The sequence below is a fragment of the Nelumbo lutea genome, chromosome 5 (assembly GCF_056320005.1).
Source record: "Nelumbo lutea isolate HS-2025 chromosome 5, American lotus-T2T, whole genome shotgun sequence".
Classification (NCBI taxonomy): Eukaryota; Viridiplantae; Streptophyta; class Magnoliopsida; order Proteales; family Nelumbonaceae; genus Nelumbo; species Nelumbo lutea.
This window is the reverse complement of record NC_142688.1, coordinates 587,313-614,154: the sequence shown is the minus strand read 5'-3', so window position 1 is coordinate 614,154 and position 26,842 is coordinate 587,313. Positions and strand designations below refer to the sequence as shown.

At 37.2% G+C, this 26,842-nt stretch overlaps 2 protein-coding genes and 1 long non-coding RNA gene across 3 annotated transcripts; 2 read left to right on the top strand and 1 right to left on the bottom strand.

Moving 5' to 3' along the window:
* The first annotated feature begins 807 nt into the window (after positions 1–807).
* On the top strand, positions 808–6,529 carry LOC148849689 (protein FAR1-RELATED SEQUENCE 5-like). Its single transcript, XM_088947088.1, has 3 exons — positions 808–3,481; positions 5,814–5,990; positions 6,072–6,529. The coding sequence occupies exons 1-2, from the start codon at positions 1,322–1,324 to the stop codon at positions 5,979–5,981; spliced, it is 2,328 nt and encodes a 775-aa protein (XP_088803214.1). The 5' UTR covers positions 808–1,321; the 3' UTR covers positions 5,982–5,990; positions 6,072–6,529.
* Positions 6,530–10,060: 3,531 nt separating this feature from the next.
* Positions 10,061–11,399, top strand: LOC148849688 (uncharacterized). Its single transcript, XR_016099366.1, has 2 exons — positions 10,061–10,385; positions 10,473–11,399. It is a non-coding gene; the product is annotated as an uncharacterized LOC148849688 (long non-coding RNA).
* A 568-nt stretch (positions 11,400–11,967) lies between these two features.
* On the bottom strand, positions 11,968–21,694 carry LOC148849687 (pyrophosphate--fructose 6-phosphate 1-phosphotransferase subunit alpha). Its single transcript, XM_088945404.1, has 19 exons — positions 21,230–21,694; positions 20,428–20,600; positions 19,903–20,015; positions 19,599–19,673; positions 19,175–19,288; positions 19,010–19,077; positions 18,685–18,768; positions 18,007–18,060; positions 17,394–17,474; positions 17,198–17,291; positions 17,020–17,093; positions 16,731–16,841; positions 16,580–16,624; positions 16,436–16,492; positions 13,846–13,950; positions 13,642–13,758; positions 13,251–13,354; positions 12,463–12,628; positions 11,968–12,334 (listed from the first exon to the last, which is right to left on the bottom strand). The coding sequence occupies exons 1-19, from the start codon at positions 21,317–21,319 to the stop codon at positions 12,206–12,208; spliced, it is 1,854 nt and encodes a 617-aa protein (XP_088801530.1). The 5' UTR covers positions 21,320–21,694; the 3' UTR covers positions 11,968–12,205.
* Positions 21,695–26,842: the final 5,148 nt, after the last annotated feature.

Genomic DNA, 26,842 nt, shown 5'->3' with positions numbered 1-26,842 from the left:
AACGACCCACTAGAAGGCATCCTTCGCCTAGCCAGACGACGAGAGTTTCTTGGCAAAGGATACAGGATACTTCATCATGGGATCCACCGCTTGGTGTCGATGAATCCGAAACTTAGTGTTCCCCAAATTCTGCATTCAGCTTCACTAACAGTTCATCCGGATTCCGGAGGGAGAGTCGGATGAGGCAAACGTCTATAGTTCAAATTTTGGTACATGATTTCAAGCTGGAGTGATGTGTCCATCCACATTACAGTCACAGACAGAGCCGAGTAGCGTCACTTGTAAGAGTGAATGGGGAACTGCTTTTGGCTTTTAAAGCAATCACTGCTCAACTCGACATGACTCGTTAGTGGAACTGGAACCCCACCACTTCTGTACTCACCAGAATGAGGAGATGTAGTAGTGTCTCATCTATGACAAGCCCGCCGATGAGGATTCAACCCCCAATCCCGGTGATGTTCCGGTGAGAACCACGAGCTCCGGGGAACAGCAAGGGCAGGGATTAGGGTTTTATGCTTATTGTGGAAAAAAGCTTTGACTGTCTATTTGAAAAATGGGGCTTTCTCTTCAATTACTTTTTTACCCCGCATCCATGTAAACGTGTCATGCAGATGAAGCTTAAGAAGTGCCACGCTGTTCTTTGTTTCGCACATGGCAAAGCAGAGCTGGGGTTGAAAATTAGAAGACAGGTGGCAATAGGAGCTTCATTGGGGAGAGAAATGGGGTAGCGTGCCATGTGGATAGCAGATAGGGAGCCGCGTCGCCCAACATGGCTTCAAAATCAATACGTCTCATTTTCTCTTAACCGTCCAATCTAGGTTTTGTTCGTTGAATTGAACCAATACCACCTGCTTCATCAATTACTGGATCATTGCCCTAGACACCCCTCCCAACCTCGACCACCTCTTCCCTCCACCCACACCACCTCCTTTGGTCTCTCTCCCCTGTGCTGCAGCCTGCAAGCTGCAACACCCCCCACCCCCAAAACCCCAGTAGTTCACAAAGAGAAAAAGAAGAGAAAGTTTTAGATACTCTAGGGTTTCCATGTAATCTTCTTTTACCATTGTTCTATGTCTGCAATCTCTCAAAATAAACCCTAGAAGTCACAACTCTTTTTCCATCTCTACTCCGAAGAGACTCACCACTACGAGGTTGTTTTACAGTTGAGCAGCTGGAGTACGTCATCCCCGAGTTTTCTTTTTGTCAGCAATCAATGTCGGTCAGTTCTCTCCTTTGTTCTTCTAATTTTAATTTCGTATAATGAGTAGTCTACTTGCTTTTTATTCGAGATTATAGAGGGAAATCTGGGTCTAGATCATTCATGGAGTTCGAACCGTTGAACATGGAAAACGAGGTTATCGAATTCGATATGCCCATGGGAGATGAAACCGTGGACATTGAGCATCCCGTAGATGACGATGAAATGATCGAGAGTTCCGGTGGTCGGGAACTATATATTCCTGAGGGTGATACGAATCTTGAACCTTACGAAGGGATGGAATTTGAATCGGAAGAGGCCGCCAAGGCTTTCTATAATTCATATGCGCGGCGTGTTGGATTTAGCACCCGTGTCAGCATGTCCCGTCGCTCAAGGCGGGACGGAGCCATCATACAGAGATCCTTCGTATGTGCTAAGGAAGGATTTCGGGTTGAGAAAGAGAAGCCGGGCAGTGATGGCAAGGTAAAACGCCCCCGAGCTATCACCAGAGTAGGGTGCAAGGCTATGTTGGTAGTGAAAATACAAGATTCTGGGAAATGGGTTGTATCTGGGTTCGAAAAGGAGCATAATCATGAGCTGGTCCCGCCGGATAAAGTCCATTGCCTTCGGTCCCATAGGCATGTCTCTGGCTCTGCTAAGTCCTTGATCGATACCTTGCAGGGGGCTGGGATTGGCCCGAGTGGGATCATGTCTGTGTTGATAAAAGAATATGGGGGAATTAGCAATGTTGGATTCACAGAACGAGACTGTAGGAATTATATGAGAAGTAGTCGCCAGAGAACACTTGGTGGAGACACACAGATTCTTTTAGACTATTTGAAGCACATGCACGCCCGGAACCCATCATTCTTTTATGCTGTACAGGGTGATGAGGATCAGTGTATGAGTAATATCTTCTGGGCTGATCCCAAGGCCAGGAAGAATTATACTTATTTTGGAGACACAGTTACCTTTGACACAACTTACAGGTCAAATCGGTACCGTTTGCCATTTGCTCCATTCACTGGCATAAACCATCATGGACAGCCTGTTTTGTTTGGCTGTGCCCTTCTTATAAATGAATCTGAAACATCATTCGTTTGGCTGTTCAAGACATGGCTTACAGCAATGTCAGGTCACCCTCCAGTCTCAATCACAACAGATCATGATAGAGTGATACGGTCAGCCATCACACAAGTGATTCCAAATACTCGCCATCGTTTCTGTAAGTGGCATATATTTAAAGAAGGTCAGGAGAAGTTGTCTCATGTGTATCTTGAACATCCAAATTTTGAAGCAGAGTTCCACAAATGTGTAAATCTGACTGAGTCAATTGAGGAGTTTGAGTCTTGTTGGTTGTCCCTTATTGATAAATATGATCTCAGAGAGAATGAATGGCTTCAGGCTATATACAATGCTCGGCGGCAGTGGGTTCCAGTATACTTGCGTGACACATTCTTCGCTGAAATGTCTATAACCCAACGGAGTGATAGCATGAATTCGTATTTTGATGGATATATAAATGCTTCAACCACCCTACAGCTGTTGGTTAAGCAGTACGAGAAGGCACTTGAGAGTCGGTATGAGAAAGAAGTCAAAGCTGATTATGATACAATGAACACTGCCCCCGTTCTTAAGACTCCATCACCTATGGAGAAACAAGCAGCAGAAGTTTACACGAGAAAATTATTTATGAAGTTTCAAGAGGAGTTAGTTGAGACTCTTACTTTCATGGCTACCAAGATGGAGGATGAAGGAACAGTTAACATATACCGAGTAGCGAAGTTTGGAGAAGACCATAAGGCTTACATTGTTAGGTTCAATGTGCTAGAGATGAAGGCCACGTGTAGCTGCCAGATGTTTGAGTTCTCAGGCCTTCTTTGTAGACATATATTGACAGTCTTTAGGGTCACAAATGTTCTTACTCTTCCATCTCAATATGTTTTGAAACGGTGGACAAGAAATGCCAAGAGTGGTGTTGTGTTAGAAGAACGTGCCAGTGATTTGTTGAACAGTTGTCGTGAATCTCTTACTGTCCGATACAATAATTTACGTCATGAAGCCCTTAAGTATGTAGATGAAGGAGTAAAAACTATAGATATTTACCATGTAGCAATGGGTGCTCTACAAGAGGCTGCTAAAAAGGTTGCTCTTGCAAAGAAGAGTGGTGGGAGGATTCCTATGGTCAATGGAACAAACCAGGTGGATATTTTTAACGATGGAAGTCAGGCCAGTTATGCCACTGGGAGTAATCAATGGGGTTTTGGTCAACCTCAGACTGTGGTCAGTTCTCTTTTCTCTTTGCAGTCTTTTGCACTCTCTCTCATTCATTTTTGATATTGATATTTCACATTTCCTTTACTGATAGGCAAATAACATGGTTAAACTTATTTTTTTTAGAAAGCAGATGTGATTTTGGAAAGCTTGATTTTGGGAAAATTCTTTTAGTAAGAGAATTTGGGTCTTTTTCTTCTTTGTGCTAAGTATAGGTGATAAGATATGATAAACGTGTTATTTTTCCTAAATTTAAGGAACCTTTAGAATCCTACATGATCCTACTATCATGTTTATCATTATCATCATTTTCAATAGTAAGCATTTAATAACACTTTCTAATTTGGGTGATATGCATTATTTTTTAGCCTTTTTGAGATATATTTCCAAAATAAAAGTGCAACCTGTTTCTAAAAATTATCCTACACTATCTCACCTTTGATCTTATTATATATTTCATTTCATGGGCCTGTCATAATGCCCTTAAATCATAAAAGTACAAAATCTAAACATAGGCCTTTGTGCAAATATACAGGGTTGTGGGGTTTTCGTATTTTGCCCTGTTGTAATTCACCACGAACTCCATGATAACACTTCTCCAACATTAGCATTTGTTCTTTTTAACATGTTTATCTAAAATGTATCTAGTTAAATATGTTCCACTGATTCCTATAAATATATACATATCAGAAATGTATGTATTTTATGTATTTGATCTTAGCTTTTCAGTCTTATTGATTTCCACCCTTGCTGTCGAAGCAAATGCAGCTACACTATCTCTCACCTTTGATCTTATTATATATTTCATTTCATGGGCCTATCACAAAGCCCTTAAATCATAAAAGTACAAAATGTAAACAGAGGCCTTTGTGCATATATACAGGGTTGTGGGGTTTTAGTGTTTTGCCCTGTTGTAATTCATCATGAACTTCATGATAACACTTCTCCAACATTAGTATTTAGTTAAATATGTTACACTGATTCCTATAAATATATACATATCAGAAATGTATGTATTTATGTATGTGATCTTAGCTTTTCAGTCTTATTGATTTCCACCCTTGCTGTGGAAGCAAAAGCAGCCTGAGTAGAAGATTCTTAGGTGTCTCCTTTTATATTGAGAATTATGTAATCATGATATCCACTGACTGGTCGACATGAAAAGATCTTTCTCATAGACTGATCCAGTGAAGCCAGTATCTTACATTCAGCATGGATCTAAAATATCTTGCTACCACCAAATTTTTCTCTGGTGATGTTTTTTATTATGAGAATATTGAAGTTCAGAGTTTTCTACTGTTATATTACTGGTTCAATTGTGATTCCATCCTCTGATATAATTAGTTATGCAATTTTATTTTTCCTCCTTTTATTATTCAAATCACATTATGTTGCCCATGCTTACTTCTCGTCATGATTAAATTTGTTAGTTCTAAGTTATGTTCTTTTTCTTTATTCTGGGAACATGTAGTATTTCTATTGGCCTTTTGCTATCTTTTTGGATATTTGAAATTGTTGGTTCATATTTAAAATATTATAATGAGATCTTTTATGGTTGGTCGCTTTCTTACCAAAAAAGAAAATATATATGGTTGGTGGCTGAATGATGGAAATTATGTTCCAGTTAGTAAGACTATGCCAAGATTTGGATTTTATATCTAACTTATGAACTAAAAATGCTATTATACTTTCGTTATGCTGTGATCATGATAGCCTAAACTTGTTTGGTCTTCCTTAACAGTTAGCATTCAGACCATCTTACAATATATAATGGTTGAATCAACGACCACTGCAATTTTGAGTATCCAAGTGTTTGCACTGGTGTGCAATTTGGGCGGGCCCAACCCAAACCCAGATCAACCCAGCCCACAATTTTACACGGGTTGGGCCCAAAAGTTTGACTTTTTTTTTTTTTGACTGAACCCAGGCTTAACCCTTTGGTAGCTCAAACTCGGCCTGAGCCCAGCTTGACTATATACATGTATATTATGCATATATAGACACACACACATATGCATACATGCATACATATACATGTAGATTGATATCAATTTTTAGTGTGGACTGATTGAGCAACCAGTACCTGAGCCCAACCAGAGTGCATCAAATTTCAATACAGGCTGGGCCAGCCTGCTCGACTTGCACCCCTAGTTTGAACAAGGCTCCTGTAGTATCTGTTCCTATCAGTTTAGCATCAATTTTAATTGGGCCAGTTCTTAGAGTGATGCTTTATCATTTCATTGATTGGGGAGGGAAAAGAGGCATCTAATCATTTCCTTGTATGAGACAATGTGTTTTTCTATGGTGACTGTTTTTTATACCATATTATTTTCCTTTATAGGATGAAAAGGACAAGAAAATTGAGGAACTATCTCGTGAGCTTGACCGAGCAAATCGGAAATGTGAAGTCTATCGAGCAAATCTACTCACAGTTTTGAAAGACATTGAAGAGCAGAAGCTACAACTCTCAGTTAAAGTTCAAAACATAAAGCTCGGCATGAAGGATTGAACTCTGAAGGTACAAGACAGTGTTAACGTTTTTTTACCTTTCCCTTCACTCGTACAGAGAAGAAAAATGCTAATACTATATTTCATATAGGGGAAGGTTTTTGGTCGCTATTCAGATATGAACTCTTGTTATTTCGAAGTTTCTGGATATGGATGTCCATGTATATTCACATCGACGATCTCAGATCTCTCTCTATATATATATGATGGTCATTGTTGTATCAAACATTCCACACCATCGCAATGATTGAACATGTAGATGAAGCATCATTGCAGGCAAGTAGTATGTGTGGCCGGCGCTTGGTGACCGCCACAAGTGGAACTTGATCTTGATCAGCTCTGACACCCGGAGATAAAAGGTTTTGTGACTTATTTTATGTCGATGTACATATTATTTTTCTTGAAGAATTTGACGGGTTTTTTTTTTTTTTTTGGGGGGGGGGGGTCTTTTCATTGTGTTGGTTGAAATTGTAAGCATCACTTTTTTTGCAAATCTTCTTGTGTATCTTATAGTTGGGCATGTTTATTATTTTGTTATGTCTGGATCAATTACTCTTTTTTCTTTTTACCTTTCCTTCTCTATTTCTTTCTGTTTTTTTTTTTTTCTTGGTATCAAATACCATACACCAAAACAGCTCTCCACTTTTAGAGGTTTCAGTCGATACTTTTATGTACCACCCCTCTAATTTACCCAACATTGACCACCAAATTAGGGACACAATTGAGACGGGAAAATTATTTTAACTAAATTCTTTCAGAAGTTAGTTTTGTGATAGAAATTTGTCCCCTTGAAAACTAAATTAAAGTATTTTGTCCATGTAATATAAAGAGGGTAAATTGCTGAAATCTCACCTCTGGTAAAATTTGGTAACTTTCTGACATATAGTTGTTGGTAGACCCTTTATATTAGAATCCTCTAAAAAGAGGTAAAAAGAGGCATGAAAAGGAAAATATATCTGCCATGAGATCCATGGTATCGGATCAACACCCTCTATTTCATGGTGAATTCCCCGTCCAGGCAATGATTGAAATTTATTATTCATTGCTGAAATTTTGAAAATTCAACAATTACTTGTTTTGCCTACAATTTGGGATTTTTTTTAAATTATTACATCTCACTTACACTAACATAATTATAGAACACTAAATAATATTAGTAATAATAAAAAACAAAAGCACATAAAAAGGTCCCAAGGGGCTGTTTAGTTTTATAAACGAGAAATTGCATGGTGCGTGTGAATCCAGTAGGCCCCACTGTCGTGAATCGCAGTATCGCACCATTCATGGTTGTAGTTGTAGATACTTGGCATAGTTTTTATTTTTTAATAAAAAATCTTAGTCGTATGTTGCATTAGTCTACAAGAATGTTTTGTACCATATTATGAACTGATCCACGACATTTAAGCAGACAAAAATTGCAAAATAATACGAATCAATAGAACTGTTTCCCTAGCTTCCCAGATTTGGAAAGCTATAAGCAAAGCTATTAGGGAATTATTTCCAAATCTGGGGCTTCAGATTTGTAGCCAACAGCTAACATCTGGAATTGTCCTTGGATCTTTGATGGTAAGTTTTTTCGAACACCTATGGCTATGGGTACCCCAAATAAATGTGATAAGAACTTTGATGATAAAAGATATAATAAACAAAGGGGGATGGGATAGTAGGAAGCTTCTTCAATTGTTCCATACGGAGGAGTTAAAATCTAGGGGTAATAACATATAACATATAAGTGCAACTTTTGGGGTTTAATATCAATAAAGTAATATTAAAAAAAAAATCAAAAATAGATTAACTTTTTAGAAATAATATCAATAAAAGTCAAAAACATTGTTTATCATCTTCTTCTTGCCATTTGTTCATTAGTACCATCGTTCACCATCGCCTGCCACTATCGTCCGCTGCCGCCCGCCACCACCTTCGCCCATCTCTGCCTCTACTACCGGCAATGTTGCCAGAGGTGGCTGGAGGCGGCGCTAGTGGTCATTCCTCTACCCAGCACCGTTTCCGCCACCTCTACCTCCGGCCACCTCTGGCAACGTTGTCAGAGGCGGTGGCGGTGGGCAGCAGCATTGGTGAACAAATGGCAAGAAGAAGATAATGAACAGTGTTTTGTCTTTTATTGATATTATTTTTAAAAGTTAACTTAATTTTATTTTTTTTTAAATATTACTTTATTGATATTAAACCCCAAAAGTTGCCCTTATATGCATGCTATTCCAAAATACATACATATGTAAAGATCCCTCTCTCTGGATAAATTTATATGGTTAGCTTTTCCTAAAGGTGTTTTTACTGTGAGTTGTTCTTATAATCTCCGTCAAAGAAGTTCCAATCCTCGTCTGTAGGAAAATGCTCTTCAGTTAATCAAGAAAATGTGGAGAGTCAGAGTTCCTATGAAATTTAGGTTGGTTTTATGGAAACCAGTTAGAGGCTTTGTTAAGATAAAGGGAGAACGACTTCAGTCACTACAAGTCTACATTCACATAGTTCAAACAGCCTCTTGCAACCTTGTATTGGGAATATCTCCCCATGAAATAAAGCATATAAGTATGGAGATATTCCCAATACAAAGTTGTAAAGTTTGTTCCAATGGACATTGCACCGACCAAAGCCGAACTTAGATAAAGGTAGGTCTTGCAGATATTGGTCTTCTTGTTGATTGGTCTTGTCCTTTTTGTGAGATGGATGATAAATTTATGCATTATTTTGGGGATAAGTAGACTGCACTCCACCTTAGAATTCTAAATTCCATTGAAGACTTACAACAATTCAAAATTTCAAACACCTCCACGTAAACACCAATACCCACCCATGCATTGGCATTAATTCTAAGCTAGCACCTACCCCATCTATATGGTAAAACTAAGATTTGTGGATTGAACAGTAAGAAAACCCATTTATTTTGTTTGTCATGTCAATAAAGCTATCGTGATTGATTCCCCTTGGGGTATTACAATGCTCACCACAATATTTTTAGTCATTTGCTTATTATTTGTATAAGCTTCTCAAGTCTTTTGCTTTCACGTTTTAATATTTTTTTATTTGGACATCAAGAAATAATTTTGTGTTTAACAATATTTTTATTTCAACTAATAGAAAAATTAAGTCTTGTAATCACCATGGTAAGGTAAAGGTTGGTCAGTCTCCAAAGGTCCAAAGGTGGTGGCGAGAAAGAAAGAGGATGTGGGGAAGAGAAGAAAGAGAGGAGAGGGAGAGAGAGAAAGGGGAACCTCTTGAGAAACCCTAGGTCATGGTTATGATTGTGTTGTTCCCCTGGGGAAGGATTGCTTTCCCCTTTTTATAGAGAGAAAATTAAGGTTATCAGAGAATGAGCTCTTTCCTGTTAGGAAAGAGGATTTCTCCTATTAGGAAATTAGTTCTTATTAAGATATCATTATTAGAGAATCCTATTCCTCACGGATTCTCTCCGTATGTGACCCTATTATACTGACGTGGCATGGGTGATGTCATCATTCGATGTGCGTATCCGCATACGTAATTAAAAGACGCACGTGCAACTAGTATCTATTCCCGTCTTACCATGATCTGTGGTTCTGCAATGGTGTCAGGTTCATCGTAGTTTTACGCGTGTTCAGATTCATCACAATCACGGATTTATGATGAATTCATTGCAATCGTGCGATGGGTTCTGAATTCACCGCAATCGTGCAATGGATTCTGAATTTATCGTAGGCGTCTATATAATATTAGTTTGACATTTTTTGTACTCAGAATGTCTTAGTAACCACTATGTACTTATAATTCTATTTCTATAACTATTCTGAAAATAAATGATGGGCAAATTTTTTAAACTACTTATATTGTTTAACTAATTCAAAAATTGTATCTTTACTATTTAATTATTATCTTAAAGTATATTCAAATTTTCTGAAAATTGAGTAATTGCCTTCCGTTAGGGTTCCATTACAATCCATCGTAATTCGATTACATGTCACACCACGTAGCTGTTATATTTTGAAAAAGTGGCAGTAATACGCTTTCTGTATTGAAAACAGAGAAGATCTCTCCACCGCAACCTTCAAGCAAGTTTTGAAGTAGCTGTTATATTTTGAAAAAGTGGCAGTAATACGCTTTCTGTATTGAAAACAGAGAAGATCTCTCCACCGCAACCTTCAAGCAAGTTTTGAAGCTCTTTTGTACCCTGTCTTTGTGGTCATTCTTCTCGTTGTCGTCGTGTTTCGGCCGACAAGGACATGCGCCCGGAGGAATTTTTTCTCGCCGCCGATATAGTACTCCTGGGGACCATCGAAATCATCGTTAGAGCCGAGACTAGAAGCACAATTCAGATCAGCAAGTGTAAAGATGCACCATGAATCTTGTCCTTGGTGATTGTGAGGATTTTCAGAATCTCCCACCTGCGAAAGAAAAGAAGAATAAGAGCGTAAAGAACGAAGAACCTTCTCTTCGTTTTTCGTTTTGTTTTTGACTTCTTCTCCCTCTTATTTTCTCTCTAATTTGAAAATTGCAGGTCAAGCATTTGTTCGGCGCAAAGGGTCAAACTTGCATCGTCGAGTTTCATCGATCTGGTTGCAGACTTTGGAGGACGGAGGACGGAGGTCAGAGGGTCTAGTTGTAGAAAGAGCTCTCTTTCTTGCATCATCGAGTTTCGTCAGTTTGGTTGTAGACTTGGAGAACGGAGGGTCGAGCTTCAATTCGGCACAGAGGATAAGAGGGAGCATATTCGTCGATCTGGTTGCAGACTTGGAGGACGGACTTCAGTTCAGCACAGAGGATGAGAGAGAGAAGAGCAGAATCATTGCTCTGGTTGCAAACTTGGACGAAGGGTCTAAATTTCAGTTCCGCTGCTGCTAATGCCCCGGATGTAGCAAACACACCTATGGTTTGTCCCTAGGGAAAGCGGTGAGCTTGCAGAAGACGTGAAGCCCTTCCCTCTGCATATCAGCGAGGAGAAGAAGTCGAAAACAAAACCAAACATGAAGAGAGGGTTCTCGGTTCTTCTCCCTCTTATTTTCTCTGTCACCCATCACTTCCTCTTTTCGTGTGCCTCAACACCCCACCTTGGTTCATCTGGCGAGCAGTGTCAAGAGAACAATTGGGACTACAAAGTCAAGACTGCATAGTCAAGCTACAACTCATTCCAACTCCTACCGGATCTGCAACTCAATCACTATTTCGCTTGCATCACCCTTAGAGAATTGCCTTATAAAACCTTGAGAATGAATCGGAGGAAGATCCCCTTTTCTGCTAAAAACTTTCATGTCTCCTCCGTCCCAAAGATGGGTCGATATTTTGAAAATTCAAAAAATGATGGAAGGTAAATTTTACATTTTTCTTTTTTATGACAATTGTGCAATAGGGAACTTTAAGAAATTTGCCCTTAAATGATCCACTTATTCATCCTTCCTCTGATGCAAAGGATCTCTTTAGTATCAAAGCCGCCTTCTTATTTGCTTCTTACTCCGTTTGAAATCATTATCCAATGCGATGGAAGTGTAATCCAGGGGATGGGTATCTCCTTTAGAATGTGTTTGAATCTATTAATTCTTTTCTTCTGTATGCACGAGGGAGAAAATCTCTATAAGGAAAACCAATTGCAGCAGAACTTTTTGCGATCTACTCTGCTCTGCTGCTGGTTAAAGAAAGAAAATGGAAGAGAATCATCATTTTGTCCGATGCAAAATTGGTAATAGAGTTTCTGGAAAAGGGATGACCTACAAATTTATCGTGGGATATTTCACTTTTGTAAAGTTAGTTATATTCATAGACTGTCAATTAAATCTTTGGATATAGGTAATGGTGTGTTGCGACAGCCCTCCATGTATTGAACCTGTGTTTCGGCTAGCATATAGTTCTTTTTATCCATAAAAAAAAATCAACAATAATCTACTCTATGATGTCAAATTACCATCAACAAGGGAAGGGTGTGATGTGGAATTTAGGGTTTTAGATGGCATAAATTTGTAGAATTTAAAACCACAATTGAGGACACTGATCACTTAAAATTTTCATGAAGGCAGCTCTTTATTTACGTCAAAATGCCTCAAGGTAGGTGTCAGTTGTCATACCTAGCATGTTCAGGATCAAAAACAGACATGGGATGAGGCCAAAAGGGCATTTCAAGTTTATAGATGTCAAGAATATTTTTTAATCTCCAAAAATTGGAGATTGGTAATGATAAATTTAAAAAGATAAATTGTTCAACCGACTCAAGATTTTGCTGGTGCACACAAACTTTTCAAATTAGATCGGGGTCTGCCCGTTGAACGAATGTGCCGACATGACGGAGAGAACCTCTGTGACAGAAGCCATTGCACTCAGTGCTGCTTTAAGAACCTCCTGTGAGCACCCTGGTTTCACAATGTTTCTCACCTGAGAAGCGGGGAAAATACAAGATGTGAGAAAAGATAAATTTAAATAGGTGTGTGTACAAATTCATGCATGTTTTCAAATAACCACAGAATTAACAAGATAAGAATCAGAATTAGGAACCAGAGAACCTTATCAAGATACTCTTGCAGCTTCTTGATCCGGCCCATGTAGTCCTGGTCTTCAACGCACAGGGTCACCGTCTTAGCATCAACACCCGGACCTTCAAACTGAAGGGGTCCTGGGTTTCTGTACACATCGTCCATCAAAAATTTGGCTGCATTTTGTCCAAGCAATCTGTAACAACACCCGCCAAGGAAAACACAACAAAAAGGGAAGAAACGTATATATATATTAGTCTAACATCGACGAACGCAGGGAAATTATGACTTCTATGCAAATCGGAATCTAGATGATTCACCACGTTATGTTGTAGACATCTATCTCGCAAAAGAAAAGATTGCACTTCATATTTATTCAAAATGTAAAAATAAGATGATTCTCAGCTGCAGGTTTATTTTGCTCAAAAACTAGGGTCCATTTGGTTCACAGTCAAAATCAGAATTTTTTTTACTCAAAAACATCACCTATTCCGCCTGTTTAGTTCCGATGGTAATTGAAATAGAATGAATTCCATAATATATATGCACAGACCCCAAGGAGGGTTTGCATTGGGTAAAATAGGGTTTTGGAGGGTTTAAAGTCGCTAGTCTTTTTTTGGCCGGCTAAAATGAGATTCTCATTTCCAAGGGGGAGGTTGGAATGGCCATTCCCTCAAATGTGGAATACCACTCCACCCAACCAAACGGCCAATCCCATACTCTTATTCCTGTGAACCAAATGGACCCTTAAATTTTGTTTTGTTTTTTACCAAGACTCCAAGTAAACATCAACAAAAGACAACATAATAGAAACATACCCATATGCTTTGCCTTTCAGATCAACAGAGGCAGGATGAACAGCAGGTTTTCCAATTGAAGCAGCCCTCGGACCATGTGACCATCGCTTTACTGTCATCATTGCCTAACCAAAAGAAAACAATCAACAATTTTATTCTGAAAAACAAGCATTGTCCAAAAGAACACAAACAATTAAAGTAAAGCTAACTATCTTTCAAGAAGAAAGCACAGAAGGGAATGCAATAAACTTTGAAGATTGTGATGTTCTCAGTAAATGCATTCAATGATAGAGATCAGAGCTACCAAGAAGGCATTTAACAAAGTCTTCTAACTGTGCTGAATAAAAACTTCCCAAAACTACAAATCAAGATGAACTTTGATGCTCAAATATTAACAGAATGGAAAACCAACCGTAATTGGAGCAGCTCCACATCGCCACTTGTTCACAGGATTTTTCAGGTTGGTTATGGTTGCCATATAACCATTCAAACCAGCTGCTAGAATGTGATAGCATACGTGTCCAAGAACCTTCATGAATTCAATTTCTCGTTACTGCAAATGAATAACAGATAACCAAGTAGCCAAGAATAGTTATAATAACCAATGAAAACATACATAGGCATAATCGCAGTCAAATTTTGATGGCAAAGATCCACGAGCCTGATAGCCAAAAAAATGGCAAATAGCATTGAATTTCTTCCCTTTGTAAGTGCCTTCTTTCTGTTCCAAGTCACCAAAGAAATCAGTAATCAGAATGACCCAAGGCAAAAAGAGACCCTGAATATGGCTGACTGAAACCAAACCCTTGGAAAGAAATAAGTCTATTCTCCACGCATGCATTTTGTCCACAAAGAGGTACGTTTTATAGCATTTACAAATAACAATTTACCAATTTGAATGGGTCCAAAACAGAAAAAGAAAATGCCAAAGAGAACTCAGATCCAGTGGAACAAAAGGGGAGAAAAAGGCAAGAGGCGTGCTGTTATGGATGCATTCCTCGGAAAGACGTACCATTGCCGCCAGCAGCAACAGGAACCTGACCCAGCGCCAGATTAGATTAGATCATCTTGCTTGTTCTTATCTTATCTTGTTAGTAAATTATCAGATTAGGATTAGTTTATCTTGTTATCAGATTAGGATTAGTTTATCTTATTATCAGATTAGGATTAGCTTATCTTATCCTTAGCAATATAGAATTGGAAGTCTCCCTATTCAGCAAAGAGACTCCCTAAGATTAGGACTCTTGTAATCTCCTATTTAAGGAGACACCATTATTGAATGAGGATATCGAATATTCAGTCAAAAAAGAGAGTAAAGGAGAGTTAGGTGATCTCTTGAACAAATCACCATTAGGGCGCCTAGATAGGTTCATCAAGAGCAGGGAGGAACAAGGGAAAACAGAGGGTTTCACCCGTGGACCGACCCGTGACGAGATCCTATTCGCGGGCCCATAACAATTTGGTATCAGAGCCGATCGTCATGGGAGATCTACAGCAGCTATCATCCAAGGTCCACGAACTGGAGCATAGGCTCGTACAAACCAGCAGGGAGGTTTGTGAGGTCAAAGACGATGTCCGGGAGCTGCGACGCTTGCTGGAATCGTATTTCTCTAACAGGGAGAGGAATCCAAAAGGGGCTGTAACCACAAACAGCTTCCGACCAGAATTGACGGAGCCGTCCGACGAACAGCAGCAGCAGCAGCAGACTCTTCTTGGTCCTCAGCAGAAGCAACAATATGATCAACAACAACAACTTCTCCAAGCAGCTATTACTAGTCCTAGTATAGTTGCCCCGAAACTAGCCCCTAAGCCCTATGGGCCCTTCAAGGTTCTACGACAGATTGGCAGTGTGGCCTACCAACTGGAATTGCTAGAGACCAGCCAGATTCATGATGTCCTCCACATCGCCTTGTTGAAACCATTTACGGGTGTTCCTCCGGACCAAGTCCCCTCCCTGCCACCCCTGCAAGATGGCAAACTGATTCCCCAACCTAAAGTTGTCATCCGCTCTCGTTTCAATCAAGGAGTTCTTGAAGTCTTGGTAAAATGGTGTAGCTTACCATCGGCCAAGTCACATGGATCCCATTGACAGAGTTCCAAGCCACATATCCGGAGTTCGAGCTTGAGGACAAGCTCGTAGTCCAAGAGGGGAGTAATGTTATGGACGCATTCCTCGGAAAGACGTACCATCGCCGCCGGCAGCAACAGGAACCTGACCCACCGCCAGATTAGATTAGATCATCTTGCTTGTTCTTATCTTATTCTATTGCTCTTATCTTATCTTGTTAGTAAATTATCAGATTATGATTAGTTTATCTTATTATCATATTAGGATTATTTTATCTTGTTATCAGATTAGGATTAGTTTATCTTATTATCAGATTAGGATTAGCTTATCTTATCCTTAGCAATATAGAATTGGAAGTCTCCCTATTCAGCAAAGAGACTCCCAAAGATTAGGACTCTTGTAATCTCCTATTTAAGGAGACACCATTATTGAATGAGGATATCGAATATTCAGTCAAGAAAGAGAGTAAAGGAGAGTTAGGTGATCTCTTGAACAAAACACCAGTAGGGCGCCTAGATAGGTTCATCAAGAGTAGGGAGAAACAAGGGAAAACAAAGGGTTTTCCCCGTGGACCGACCCGTGACAAGATCTTATTCGCGGGCCCATAAAACATGCATGCACATTCCATTTTTGAAAAGAGTGTCTTTTGTTGGGTGAATGATGTAATACAATATAATATTTCGTTGTTAAAAATAGCATTGCAATGTTTCCTTTTTCAAAAATATACTATATGGACTTCAGAAAACTCACGTTCACTTCTTTTCCATGATCACCATCAAAAAAGTTCAGTGACCAAACAACCTCTAAGAACAAGTAAAAATACAGCAAGACCAAAAAAAACAAGATCAACAACCCATAGATGCATCCCTAGGACTATAGCATGAAAAGTATCTCAAAAAAAACAGAGTATCCCAACATAGGTGGATTCTATGGAAAACATCCTTTGGAATAGAAAAATTAGAAAGAGAAATAGAATATCCAGTATGCAATAAAATATTAAAATCATCAATAAAACAAAATATGAAATTACCAGTTAAAAATAGTAAAGAACAAGAACAATAACATACAAAAGAGCAAAAGAAAAGCAAAATGAAAGGTACAGAGAAGAAAGTAATTTACACATTGTATTAAAACTTACCAAGCGTTTATTCATTTCTGCCTCCACCAAATGTGCCAAGAGTTTTTCAGTCTCAATCTGAAGATGAAAGCAAAAGTAACATAAATATAATGATAGGTGTCCATGACTCCATTAAATCATCATCAAGAATTCAAATTTCCATACCTGGGACAATTGAGCTGAATCATCAGACTCGGGGTGAAGGAGAAGCTGCACCACAAAACATCTGGTTTCAGATGACAATCATTACTGATTATAGTTTATATAAATCATCAAGAATGTCTTTCAATTAATGTGAACAGGAGAAAATTTGAACCTGTCTTTTGATAAAGTGGGGCAAAAATTCAAACAAGGCAGATGCCCAAGGTGAAAGTTGTGAAGAAATGTTTTCAACAGAAACACCTTGCCTGTGCAACCCATGAATTTCCTGAGGTGTTGCAATACCAAAGCATAATTTCAGATCAATGGATTCAATTATGATATATGAGACTTTGAGAACAGTTTATCAGCTTTAAGTTCAGCTGAAAATAACCTACGTAAAAAACAATGCCAAAAAAACATATATTCCAGTAAAAAGATGCATGTGTGATGTAACTGTGAGCTACCTGCAAAAGAGCATATATTTCAGGAATGCTTTCTATAAGCCCCTCTGGAAGTAAGATAACCCCATGATACTTGTCTAATCAGAAAAAAAAAAGGAAAAAATAGCATAAGCTATTGTCATGATAACAACAAAATTAATTGTAATATTACTAATATATTTTCAAGTTAACCATTCCAAACCTTGTTCGGCCCTGGCTTGAACTGCATCACAAATTTGTTTTGTTATGTCAAAAAGAGTGAGCTTTGATGAAGCAACCTCCTCACCAAGGATCACCTGAGGGATACTTGCAGAAAACAAACTATATTTAGAAGCCAGGAAGATAAGGCAATTTTGTAACTATATCAACGAGTGCAATGTCTGATAGGAAAAGCTGACCATATTTGGATGTGACTGGAGAGTACATTCCAAAGCAACATGCGATGCTTTCCGGCCCATGAGTCGGATAAAGTAATAATACTGGGAAAAAAAAGATACAGAAATTGAGGATCCAAATAGGTGATCTATCAATTAAGTCCAAAAAAACGTACAATGGTGAATACATAGTCAATTTGAAAGCGGAAACAGAAGAAGCTATGACCAGAATGTAGAGCCCATGCAGTAACAAGAAGGCCATTACCCAATGTTGGCACCAGCTATTTGGGACCTTTGGCATTGTTTTGGTACAAAGTGGCACTCTCAGACTTGAACCCACAATCTCATACTTGACAGACCAAGATTTTACCATTACACCAAGTAATGGTTCATTTTGACAGTACCCCCCTTAGCCTAATTTTCTAAGCCCCCAAAAAACCACCAATTGTTTCCATTGAAGAGAATACCAGCCAGAATAATTACTATATTCATGATTGACTAAACGAGATCTCTTTGCTCACCAATAAACTTCTAGTCAACATAGTCTATTCCCTACATAAACATAACTAAAGGTAGATTTGGAAGAGAAGGAAAGAAAATGAGAGAACTACATTTTCATGGATATCAAATAAATTACCTTCTCAGCAGAGAGAGCATCAGTGCACACATTGCTGATGAGCTGAGAATTGACCTGAAGGAGCAGGGGAGGATCAAGATTAGCAATTTCTTTGGATAGTGTGAATTGAATAACTTGTGCATAGAATGCTTGAGTAAAGGGAGAACAAAAAAATAAATCTGAATCGCCTATCCAGGTTTTACAAACAGCTACAAATACTATATATATATATATATATATATATATATACCAGTATGTTACATTGAAACACCGTCAAAGTCATTAAATCATCTATAAACAAATTTAAAATATACCAGATCCACTCTTTTTACAAAATTATTCTGGAGCAATAACATCTTCGTAATATTAATGAAATGTCATTCCCTTTTTATTTAAAAATATGTGATTATCCAAAAGTCGGCAATGGGAAAACCTGGATAGTATTAACATTTTCAATACCTGGAAATAAAAGATTGACTTTTGGATAATCATATCAAAATAGTATTTAACATTTTCAACCCCTGGAAATGTTGAACTTTTGATTTTCAACCCTGATAGTTAAAGAAGAGCCTGGAATTAATAAACTGTAGAAATTTCAAATATTCTCAATGAAGCTAACATAAGTTTTCCAACATGCACAAACATCATACTATTCAACCTTTATTAATATCAATAATCATGGAAAAAAAAGAGTAATACCTTACATATTGTATCAAACCCAACATTAGCTTCAACAAACTGGTTTTTGAGGTCTCCATTCAATGTAACTGGAACTCCAACCACCTAAAAGGCCCAAACATTTATGTTACCAAAATACACAAAATAAGCAAAGCAAATAAGACATTAAGAAAAGAAGAGAACTCAGGGCATATGTTTTAGGTGCGCAAGGGCTGCATCAAGTATTACAATATTGTAGGCAAGTTTTGTAAAATTAAAGATGCCTAAGAAATACTCAGAATACATTAAAGACATAAACCTAGTGCTTCAAATTAAAGCCTCATTAAACTATTCTAGAATGAAGTACCTTTGTTGTGCATTTTGCTTCTGCAAATGTCTCAGCAAGCTGAGCAGCATCAGTGTTTGATGTTACACCTTCAAAAATTAAAAATGTATTTAATTATAAGAAATTCTAGATCTCTATAAACCTACAACAGATTGTAATCTCATTTGCAAAAAAAACTGTATCTACCTCCAATTATGACAAGGCCATCCAATTTCAAAGCTTTGCATGAGGCCAATGCAGCATTAACCTGTTCAGATGTTCTCATTTGATCTTTCGTCCGGCCAAGCAAATCATATCCACCTTCGCAAATTAAACCACATAAACCTCGACTTGATTATCCCATTGCTAATTGGGGATACATAAATGGCAGAATGGAACTTCAAGATGCTTGCTACTCAAAGGTTATGTTTGGTTTGAAGGAAAAGGTAAGGAAAGGAATGAAAATACAGGAAAACCTATACAAGGTTTGTAAAGGTTTCGCTACATTTCCCTTCCTTTCCGTTCTTTTTCCTTCAAACCAAACACAGCCTAAAAGTTAAAGCATTAGAGATCGATTCAAGGGAAAACATTTGGTAGATTTTTCTAGAGTTAAAAGGGGATGCATGTGAACCTTGGTTTTTGTATGAAGAAAGAATATCATCTGTGATTTCAAGGGTTTTCTGAGCAAATAAACCTTCAGTACCACCTGCATCAGAAAAGAAGAGGAACCAACATTGATGAAATTGTGTTGCTGTCTGAGCTCTTGAGGTAAACAACATTCATTGTCAACCACAACATCAAACTCATGATAGATGGCCTTAACCCCAAATAACTTATTTCCACATGTTCATATTGCATATAACCAAATGGACCACAACTACACAATAAGTTACCAATAAATCCAAAAGGATAAAACCACTCCCAATGACACTTACCAATAAATCCAAGCAGAAAATTGTTAGAATTGTGGATTTTAAGAGCACTGTGAAGGCCCCAGATGACATTATGCCCTCCTGGAGATTGTCTCCCACAGAAAACCACTCCCACCCTGTAAGGAACATTTGATAATGTAAAGCATAACTCCACTTACAAAGCAGGATATACAACATACAACATGTACTAACCACTGCTGCATAAATGCAATAAAAATTGTCGAAACCCTTATAAATTTAGAGAAAATATTCATTGACAACGTGTGAAGTAGAAGCTTACCACTCAAAGTTGTCCACAGATATCATTCTTAGTAGAGAAGTACGGGTTGAGTTTAACGTATCTATTAAATTTATCACAGTAGCATCTCTCAAATGGGGGAACAGAGGATACATGAATAGACCAACAGATTTCATGACAAGGATAATCAGACTCGACCAAAAAACAACAGATGGCAAAAATTAAGTTTCAACTAACAACATTAATCACCACGAGTAAAAAGATAAAGAAAGCAATCATCAAACATATACCTGATTGCTGGATGCTCTGTAATTATCTGAGCATCAGGAACCTGGGCCTTGGGCCTTAGAAAGTGTGCCAAGGGCTGGCCATATGTATGTGGAAAAGCCCGACTGATGCTGTGGGCACCAGAAGGATCTGCAGTTGTGGTTGCATCACCAAATTCCACCCTGACCGTTGTTCCCTGTCAGTAGGAAATATACGATCAGAAGCATGATGGCACATACAAGAAGCGTCCCAGAGATGAAGATAAACACGCTTCAACGAATACATTTACAAAATATAGTAATCAAAAAGCACATGAATTCAATGCATCTTGTGGTCTGCGTCGATTTCAAAACAGCTTAAGACAGATGCACGGGAAAATTCGCCCACGCTACTTCCAAGTAGAAAAATGAACGGACTGCATTAAAAATCTGAAAAATATCAGACAAGATGGAAAAACTCTTGGCTCTATAAGACAGCGGCGCCAATGCAGGCACTAAATCGAATAAAAAAAAGATGAATGAGAAGAATATTCAAATCAACGAAGACTCGACTTACTCGTGCTCCACTAAAAGGGAGGATAAACAATATAGTTCTGAAGATCCGAATTTTGATTCAAAAAGAAACCAAAAACGATAATATATTTTCTATGAAACGAGAAGGAAATATGCAAAGCATGAATATAAAAACATAGAACCAACTACCAAGAGAAAATTTTGCTCATCCAGAATGGAACTAAAAAAAGGGAAAGAAGAAAAAAGGACGAGAGAAAAGGGACAAGAAGAAAAAGGAACCGAAACCCTAGAAGAGAGAAAGTAGAGGCGGTGCCTGGAGACAAGGTGGAAGTTCCGGCTCGTAAAGAGCACGATATTTTTGCAGATCTGAGAGTTGTCTGGGAATGCCAAAATCCGAATCCATTGTTGGCTGTGTTTCTGGTTTGCTTCGTCTGGATGGTAGCGGCGAATACAATGAAGAAGAATGCTACCACCTACCACTCGAAACCTGTTAAGTTGAGCGTCCAATTTATGATGTATCCCTCCCTCCCTAGTTGGTTGGAAACTTGGAACTTGGAAGGCCGTCTTCGCTTGTTCGTACAGCAAAGATGCAAAGATACTGGGCGAGGTGCTATGTATGCCAAGGGCCAATGAGTAGTAAGCGGGTGCGGGTCTGTACAAAAGTAAGGGTAACTAAAGAGTTAGCATCTCCTGCCAACAAAACAGGTTTCAATACGCTACCAACATTTCCTGAAACCACACTCCGGATCTCCTGATTGTGCCCACAGGCAAGAACTCTGTCCACCTCTGTGTGGCTGCGATTTATGTAGGTAGACGTGGGTAAAATTGTTATGGGCAAAAGATTCGGATATGCGGTGTCAAATCATGTTAATAGGATATTAGAATGTGTTTTATTGGCTATAGAGATATAATCTAATAAGTTAAAATAAAAAAGTATGCCAATTGACCGGAGAGTGGGTAGAGGAGGAAGTGTGTAAAGAAATCTAGTTACCAATTGACCAACTAGATTATAGGGTCCTTGACCCCTATAGACACATTTATCGGATTTTTTTTTCTCTTTTCTTTTTGATAATTTATTAAAACACCCCCTATAATTTATGACTTAAACCTCTTTTGAAATTTCTCCTAAAGAACGAAACCCCCCTTCTCTTTCTCAAAATAGACTAAGACATCCCTTGTTTTACCAATTGACCAACTAGATTATAGGGTCCTTGACCCCTATAGACACATTTATCGGATTTTTTTTTCTCTTTTCTTTTTGATAATTTATTAAAACACCCCCTATAATTTATGACTTAAACCTCTTTTGAAATTTCTCCTAAAGAACGAAACCCCCCTTCTCTTTCTCAAAATAGACTAAGACATCCCTTGTTTTACCAATTGACCAACTAGATTATAGGGTCCTTGACCCCTATAGACACATTTATCGGATTTTTTTTTCTCTTTTCTTTTTGATAATTTATTAAAACACCCCCTATAATTTATGACTTAAACCTCTTTTGAAATTTCTCCTAAAGAACGAAACCCCCCTTCTCTTTCTCAAAATAGACTAAGACATCCCTTGTTTGCTGATGCCATCAGACTAAGCCTCCCTTCTGATCAATCAAGATCCTTCCTTTAAAATGTGAGATACATGTCAATAATTTTTTTTTGTTTTTAAACCCAATTTCACCCTTGTCCCTTCTAATCAATTTTGCTCAACTGACAAAGTAATTGGCGCTCATCCACAAAAATCAGAAGGCGTGTGATTCAAGTCAACCATGCTATGAACAAACTCACAATCTTCAAAAGTATCAACCACAACAATAAAGAAGAGATGCAAGTAGAAAATCGAAGGAACCAAATTTATAGTCCTTCAGTCCTCTTCTATGACCTATAACGACTATTACATTAAAGCCATTATCCAAACCATGAACAGCTTTTCTTCTCTGCTCATAGATCTTTAGTCGCCTATACAACCCTAAGCCCTCTTTTAATTGTTGGTAAAGAAGTAAATAAGTAGAAAACAGCGGCAATATCACTACTTCAGCTGATGATCAACAATGACGAGGAGAAGACTACAATAGTTTTATAGTTTTGCAACTCAATTGCATTAAGGTTTCTTCTCATATCAATAGTACTTTTTTCCTTTGTGGAATAAGACTAAGGCCCTTTCGCTCTTTGGTAAGTTATTTATCCGGATAAATGTATTTACCCAAGTAATTGTTTCTTCATGTTCTTTTATTTCTCATTTAAATAAAGTAATGGTCATTTTAGCCATAAAAATCCATTATTAAAAGAGGCATTTTTGTCCCATTCAAGTGTTAATAAATTTTCCCCTAGGTGAAAAAGTTATTTACCCACTTAGGAGATGGGTATCAATTACCTGATTAGGTAAGTGGTACTCAAGAAAATAAACTTTTACTGATCCCCACATGAATCTGAAAAATGAACATGGGATTCTTGGTCAATGGGAATTAAAATCCCATTGACCAACTTTCCCCTCTCTCAAAATCTGAAAAAAAAAAAAAACACCCCCTAAGTGTATCTTGTCTTTTTTCAAATAGTTTAATTATCTAATTTTTTTTTATGATAATGGATTTTTTATTGAATATATGTAAGAGGTCTTAAATCTAAATTAGCATTACATCAAAGTTGTAGTTTGAATGTTGTTACCGCCGTAAGAATTTGATCTCCGATTGTTTCTTCGGACATTGTTAGATTGCAAGACAGAGGGTTTGTGCTCGTGGGCATTTTATAGATGGCATATTAAAACTTCAGCATCCTCACCTTTGGGGACACGGCTTTCTGGTTAAGTTTCAACATTGTTCTCCATTAAAATGCAAGTGAATGGAATTCTCTTTTGTTTCTACATGGCTAGTTAGAGGCTTGGAGAAGTTACAATATTCTTTTGATTAATTTGAATTAACTATGTATTTTTTGTTTCAGATTGTTACAGTTTAGGTGGTTCTCTTTGAAAATTTGAAAATTAATTAGGATAAAATAGTCTTTCATAGATTCTGTCAAATATGCCAGCACATTTTACTGATAAGGGAGGTTTAAGTCCTACGAGAAATAAGAGGAGAGGTATAAGTATTTGTGAGAAACATTGAGGGAGATTCAACTACATATTAACGCATTTACTAAGGTGGCGTTTGATAAATATTAAATTTAAAATCTGAAAAGTTAAAAAGATATTATTTGTGTCTGAAATATGAAAAGAAGCATATATGTTTTTCTACTTTTTAGAGGCTCTAAATAGATAACGTTATTTGTGTTGGATCAAACTTTCGGCATCTAAACTTCCTTGATTTTACTATTTTGCCCATAGAAAAAACTATTTGGTAATTTTGAGTTCAATTTGCACTATCTCATAAAAAATAATGTATTAAATTCAAAATAATATTGAAATAATACGAATAAAAATGAATACAATAATTCATAATTAATAATTAATAAATAACACAAATAAGAATTAATAAAAATATTGAAATAAGTAACACTAATAAAGATTAAAATAATTAATAAAAAATAGTAAAATAAATAATTAATTATTAATGAATAATTAAAACAAATAAATAATTAATATCTAATAAAATTAAAATAATGATTTAATACAAAAATTCATAAAAGAGTAAACAATAATTTATTCAATTCAAAATAACATTGAAAATTATGAATACATTGAAATTACAAATAATTGATAAAAATAAGAATAAAATCTAAAAATATGTACAAATTTAAGAATTCCACTTGAAAATTTTAAAAATTAAAAATATATTATTAAAAAATAAAATAATATTGAAAATACAAATAAATTCCATGAATCCGTGCTATAATTAGAAAAATAATATATAAAATATTTAATAACTATTAACAAATAAAATATTTAATAACTAATACAAATAAAATGATAAAAATTTAAAAGTAACAAAATATTTAATAATCAAGAAAAAAATTAATTAATAAATATAAGTTCCATAAAAATTATAAAAAAAAAAATACTTTACTTTCTAGCATGGGAAAGTTTTAAGGGTGAAAGTAAGGTTTGTTTGGAATAGATTAAAATCAATGCTTCCTTCAAGTGGTGAAGCTCAAACTAATGGAAATGAAGTAGAAAAAGCTATTGGTGTAGGAGTTAAGAGATTGAGAGAACCCAAAATGTAGGTTCCATATCTATATGTAACCATGCCAATGGTGACTGATGGTGCACGATTTGGAAGCTCCTAGTTGAGGAACTACTTGGACATACTTGCGTGGTGAGCTGGATTAATCTACAAAACAATGCTCAGAGGGACCAGGGTGGCAGACCCAGTGAGGTCGCTCTGATGCTTAAGTCAGTATGCTATGTCTTTTGCGAGCTAAGTATGAATGCTAGAGAGCTTGGATGTGAATAATCACGCGTACCTTCGCCTTGAGGATCGATGCCCTTATATAGTTGAGTAGTCGTAAATCTTACGAAAAGGCTTCGGGATCTCCGGGCTGCATAGATAAGATCCGTTCTGTTTCTGAAGGAAAGCAATGCACCAGTTGATTAGGTTTATCACTTTCTTCCGATTTGAGTGGAGTGAGAATGAGCCTTGTTATTAGATGTCGTGATCCCGGGAAATTCAAAGTCCGTTGGGGAAGCTTCTGGAGTCAATTATGTGGCACTTCGATTCTTTGGCCCCGAACTGGCACTTTGGTTCTTTGGCCCTGAACTAAATTGGATGCCAAGGTGCCTTTATGCCGAGGTGGTTTTGGGCCGAGGTGACCGAATACCCAAGCTCTAACTTTTGTTGACTAGGCTCTTTTCGCTGAATTGTCATCCTTCGAGCAGATCGCGTCCACGTAACCTCTACTTACTAGGTCGTGCCAAATCACCCTTCATCAGTGACTACATCTATTGTTATTATTCTTATCCACCTGTTACAACAAACGGCTCATGGCTTGCAGCAAACAAATCGTGCAAATTACAATATGGCAACAAAACTATTTGTGATGTCCAAGGGCAAACAGAAATTTCTTGAGGCTCCTATTTAGCAACAACAATGGTGTGTACTATGTGTAGTCAAATATGTCATCTATCCACTATCATCCTATCCAATGTACTATGTGATGACCCATTCCTATCAATTATCCATTATACATGCAAAACCACCATAAAACCAAAAACTCGTATTGATCAAAACCTTACTATTGCAACCATAGCAGTGCGATGAGCACGATAACTCTTCTATAAATAGGTAGGACACCCTTAGCAAAGGGTACACACATTATAGCACCCTTTCAACCCTTATCTCATCCTTTTGCTTTTCTCATCTACCTAGCCTTTTATCGATTCGATGATCCTTTACTCACTTATTTGGCTTAAGCATCAAAAAACCATTCCCCTTGAGACTTTTTTCCTTTTCTTATAGGTGCATTTGGAAGCAATTTTGTTCATACAACTTCCTTGAATCGTCCAGTTCTTAATATCATTCCCCTTTCATCCGTTGCTTGGTTTTGGATTGCAACAATAATTAATATATTTATATTATATTATATAAAGCAGATACTTGTGTTTACATGCAAGTCATAAAAGTTAAATCCAAATACCATATATCATATATGATGAGTACTTATTTACACTATGGAAGATAAATAAGGAAGAGAATAAGTGTCAAATAATTAGGTGGGAAAACCTAAAATGATACAATATAACTCAATTTAGAAATAATTTGGTAATAAAAGGGAATTGGATTTTAGATGGAAAGATTATTTTTATTTGGCTCCAAATGATAAACAATGTACAAAAGGAATTTAGATGAAAAGATTAATTTATATTCTTATGAGAATATAAAGGGAAGTGACAAAGTATTAAAAAAGCTTGATGGTAGAATTGAGAGGTTCAAAATATAATTAAATTAAAACAACAATACTACAAAGAATGGCAAAAGATAAGAATGTAGAAAATTGGAAAATGTAT

What these genes read in the sequence shown, in the direction of transcription:
- LOC148849689 (XM_088947088.1), top strand. Translation starts at nt 1,322, where the DNA reads ATGGAGTTCGAACCGTTGAACATGGAAAACGAGGTTATCGAATTCGAT. An exon ending in TTGGTCAACCTCAGACTGTG is followed by an intron (nt 3,482 to 5,813) that starts GTCAGTTCTCTT and finishes TTTCCTTTATAG; the next exon opens with GATGAAAAGGACAAGAAAAT.
- LOC148849687 (XM_088945404.1), bottom strand. Translation starts at nt 21,319, where the DNA reads ATGGATTCGGATTTTGGCATTCCCAGACAACTCTCAGATCTGCAAAAA. An exon ending in AACTTCCACCTTGTCTCCAG is followed by an intron (nt 20,601 to 21,229) that starts GCACCGCCTCTA and finishes TCCTACTGACAG; the next exon opens with GGAACAACGGTCAGGGTGGA. An exon ending in TCAAGCCAGGGCCGAACAAG is followed by an intron (nt 17,094 to 17,197) that starts GTTTGGAATGGT and finishes TTTTCTGATTAG; the next exon opens with ACAAGTATCATGGGGTTATC.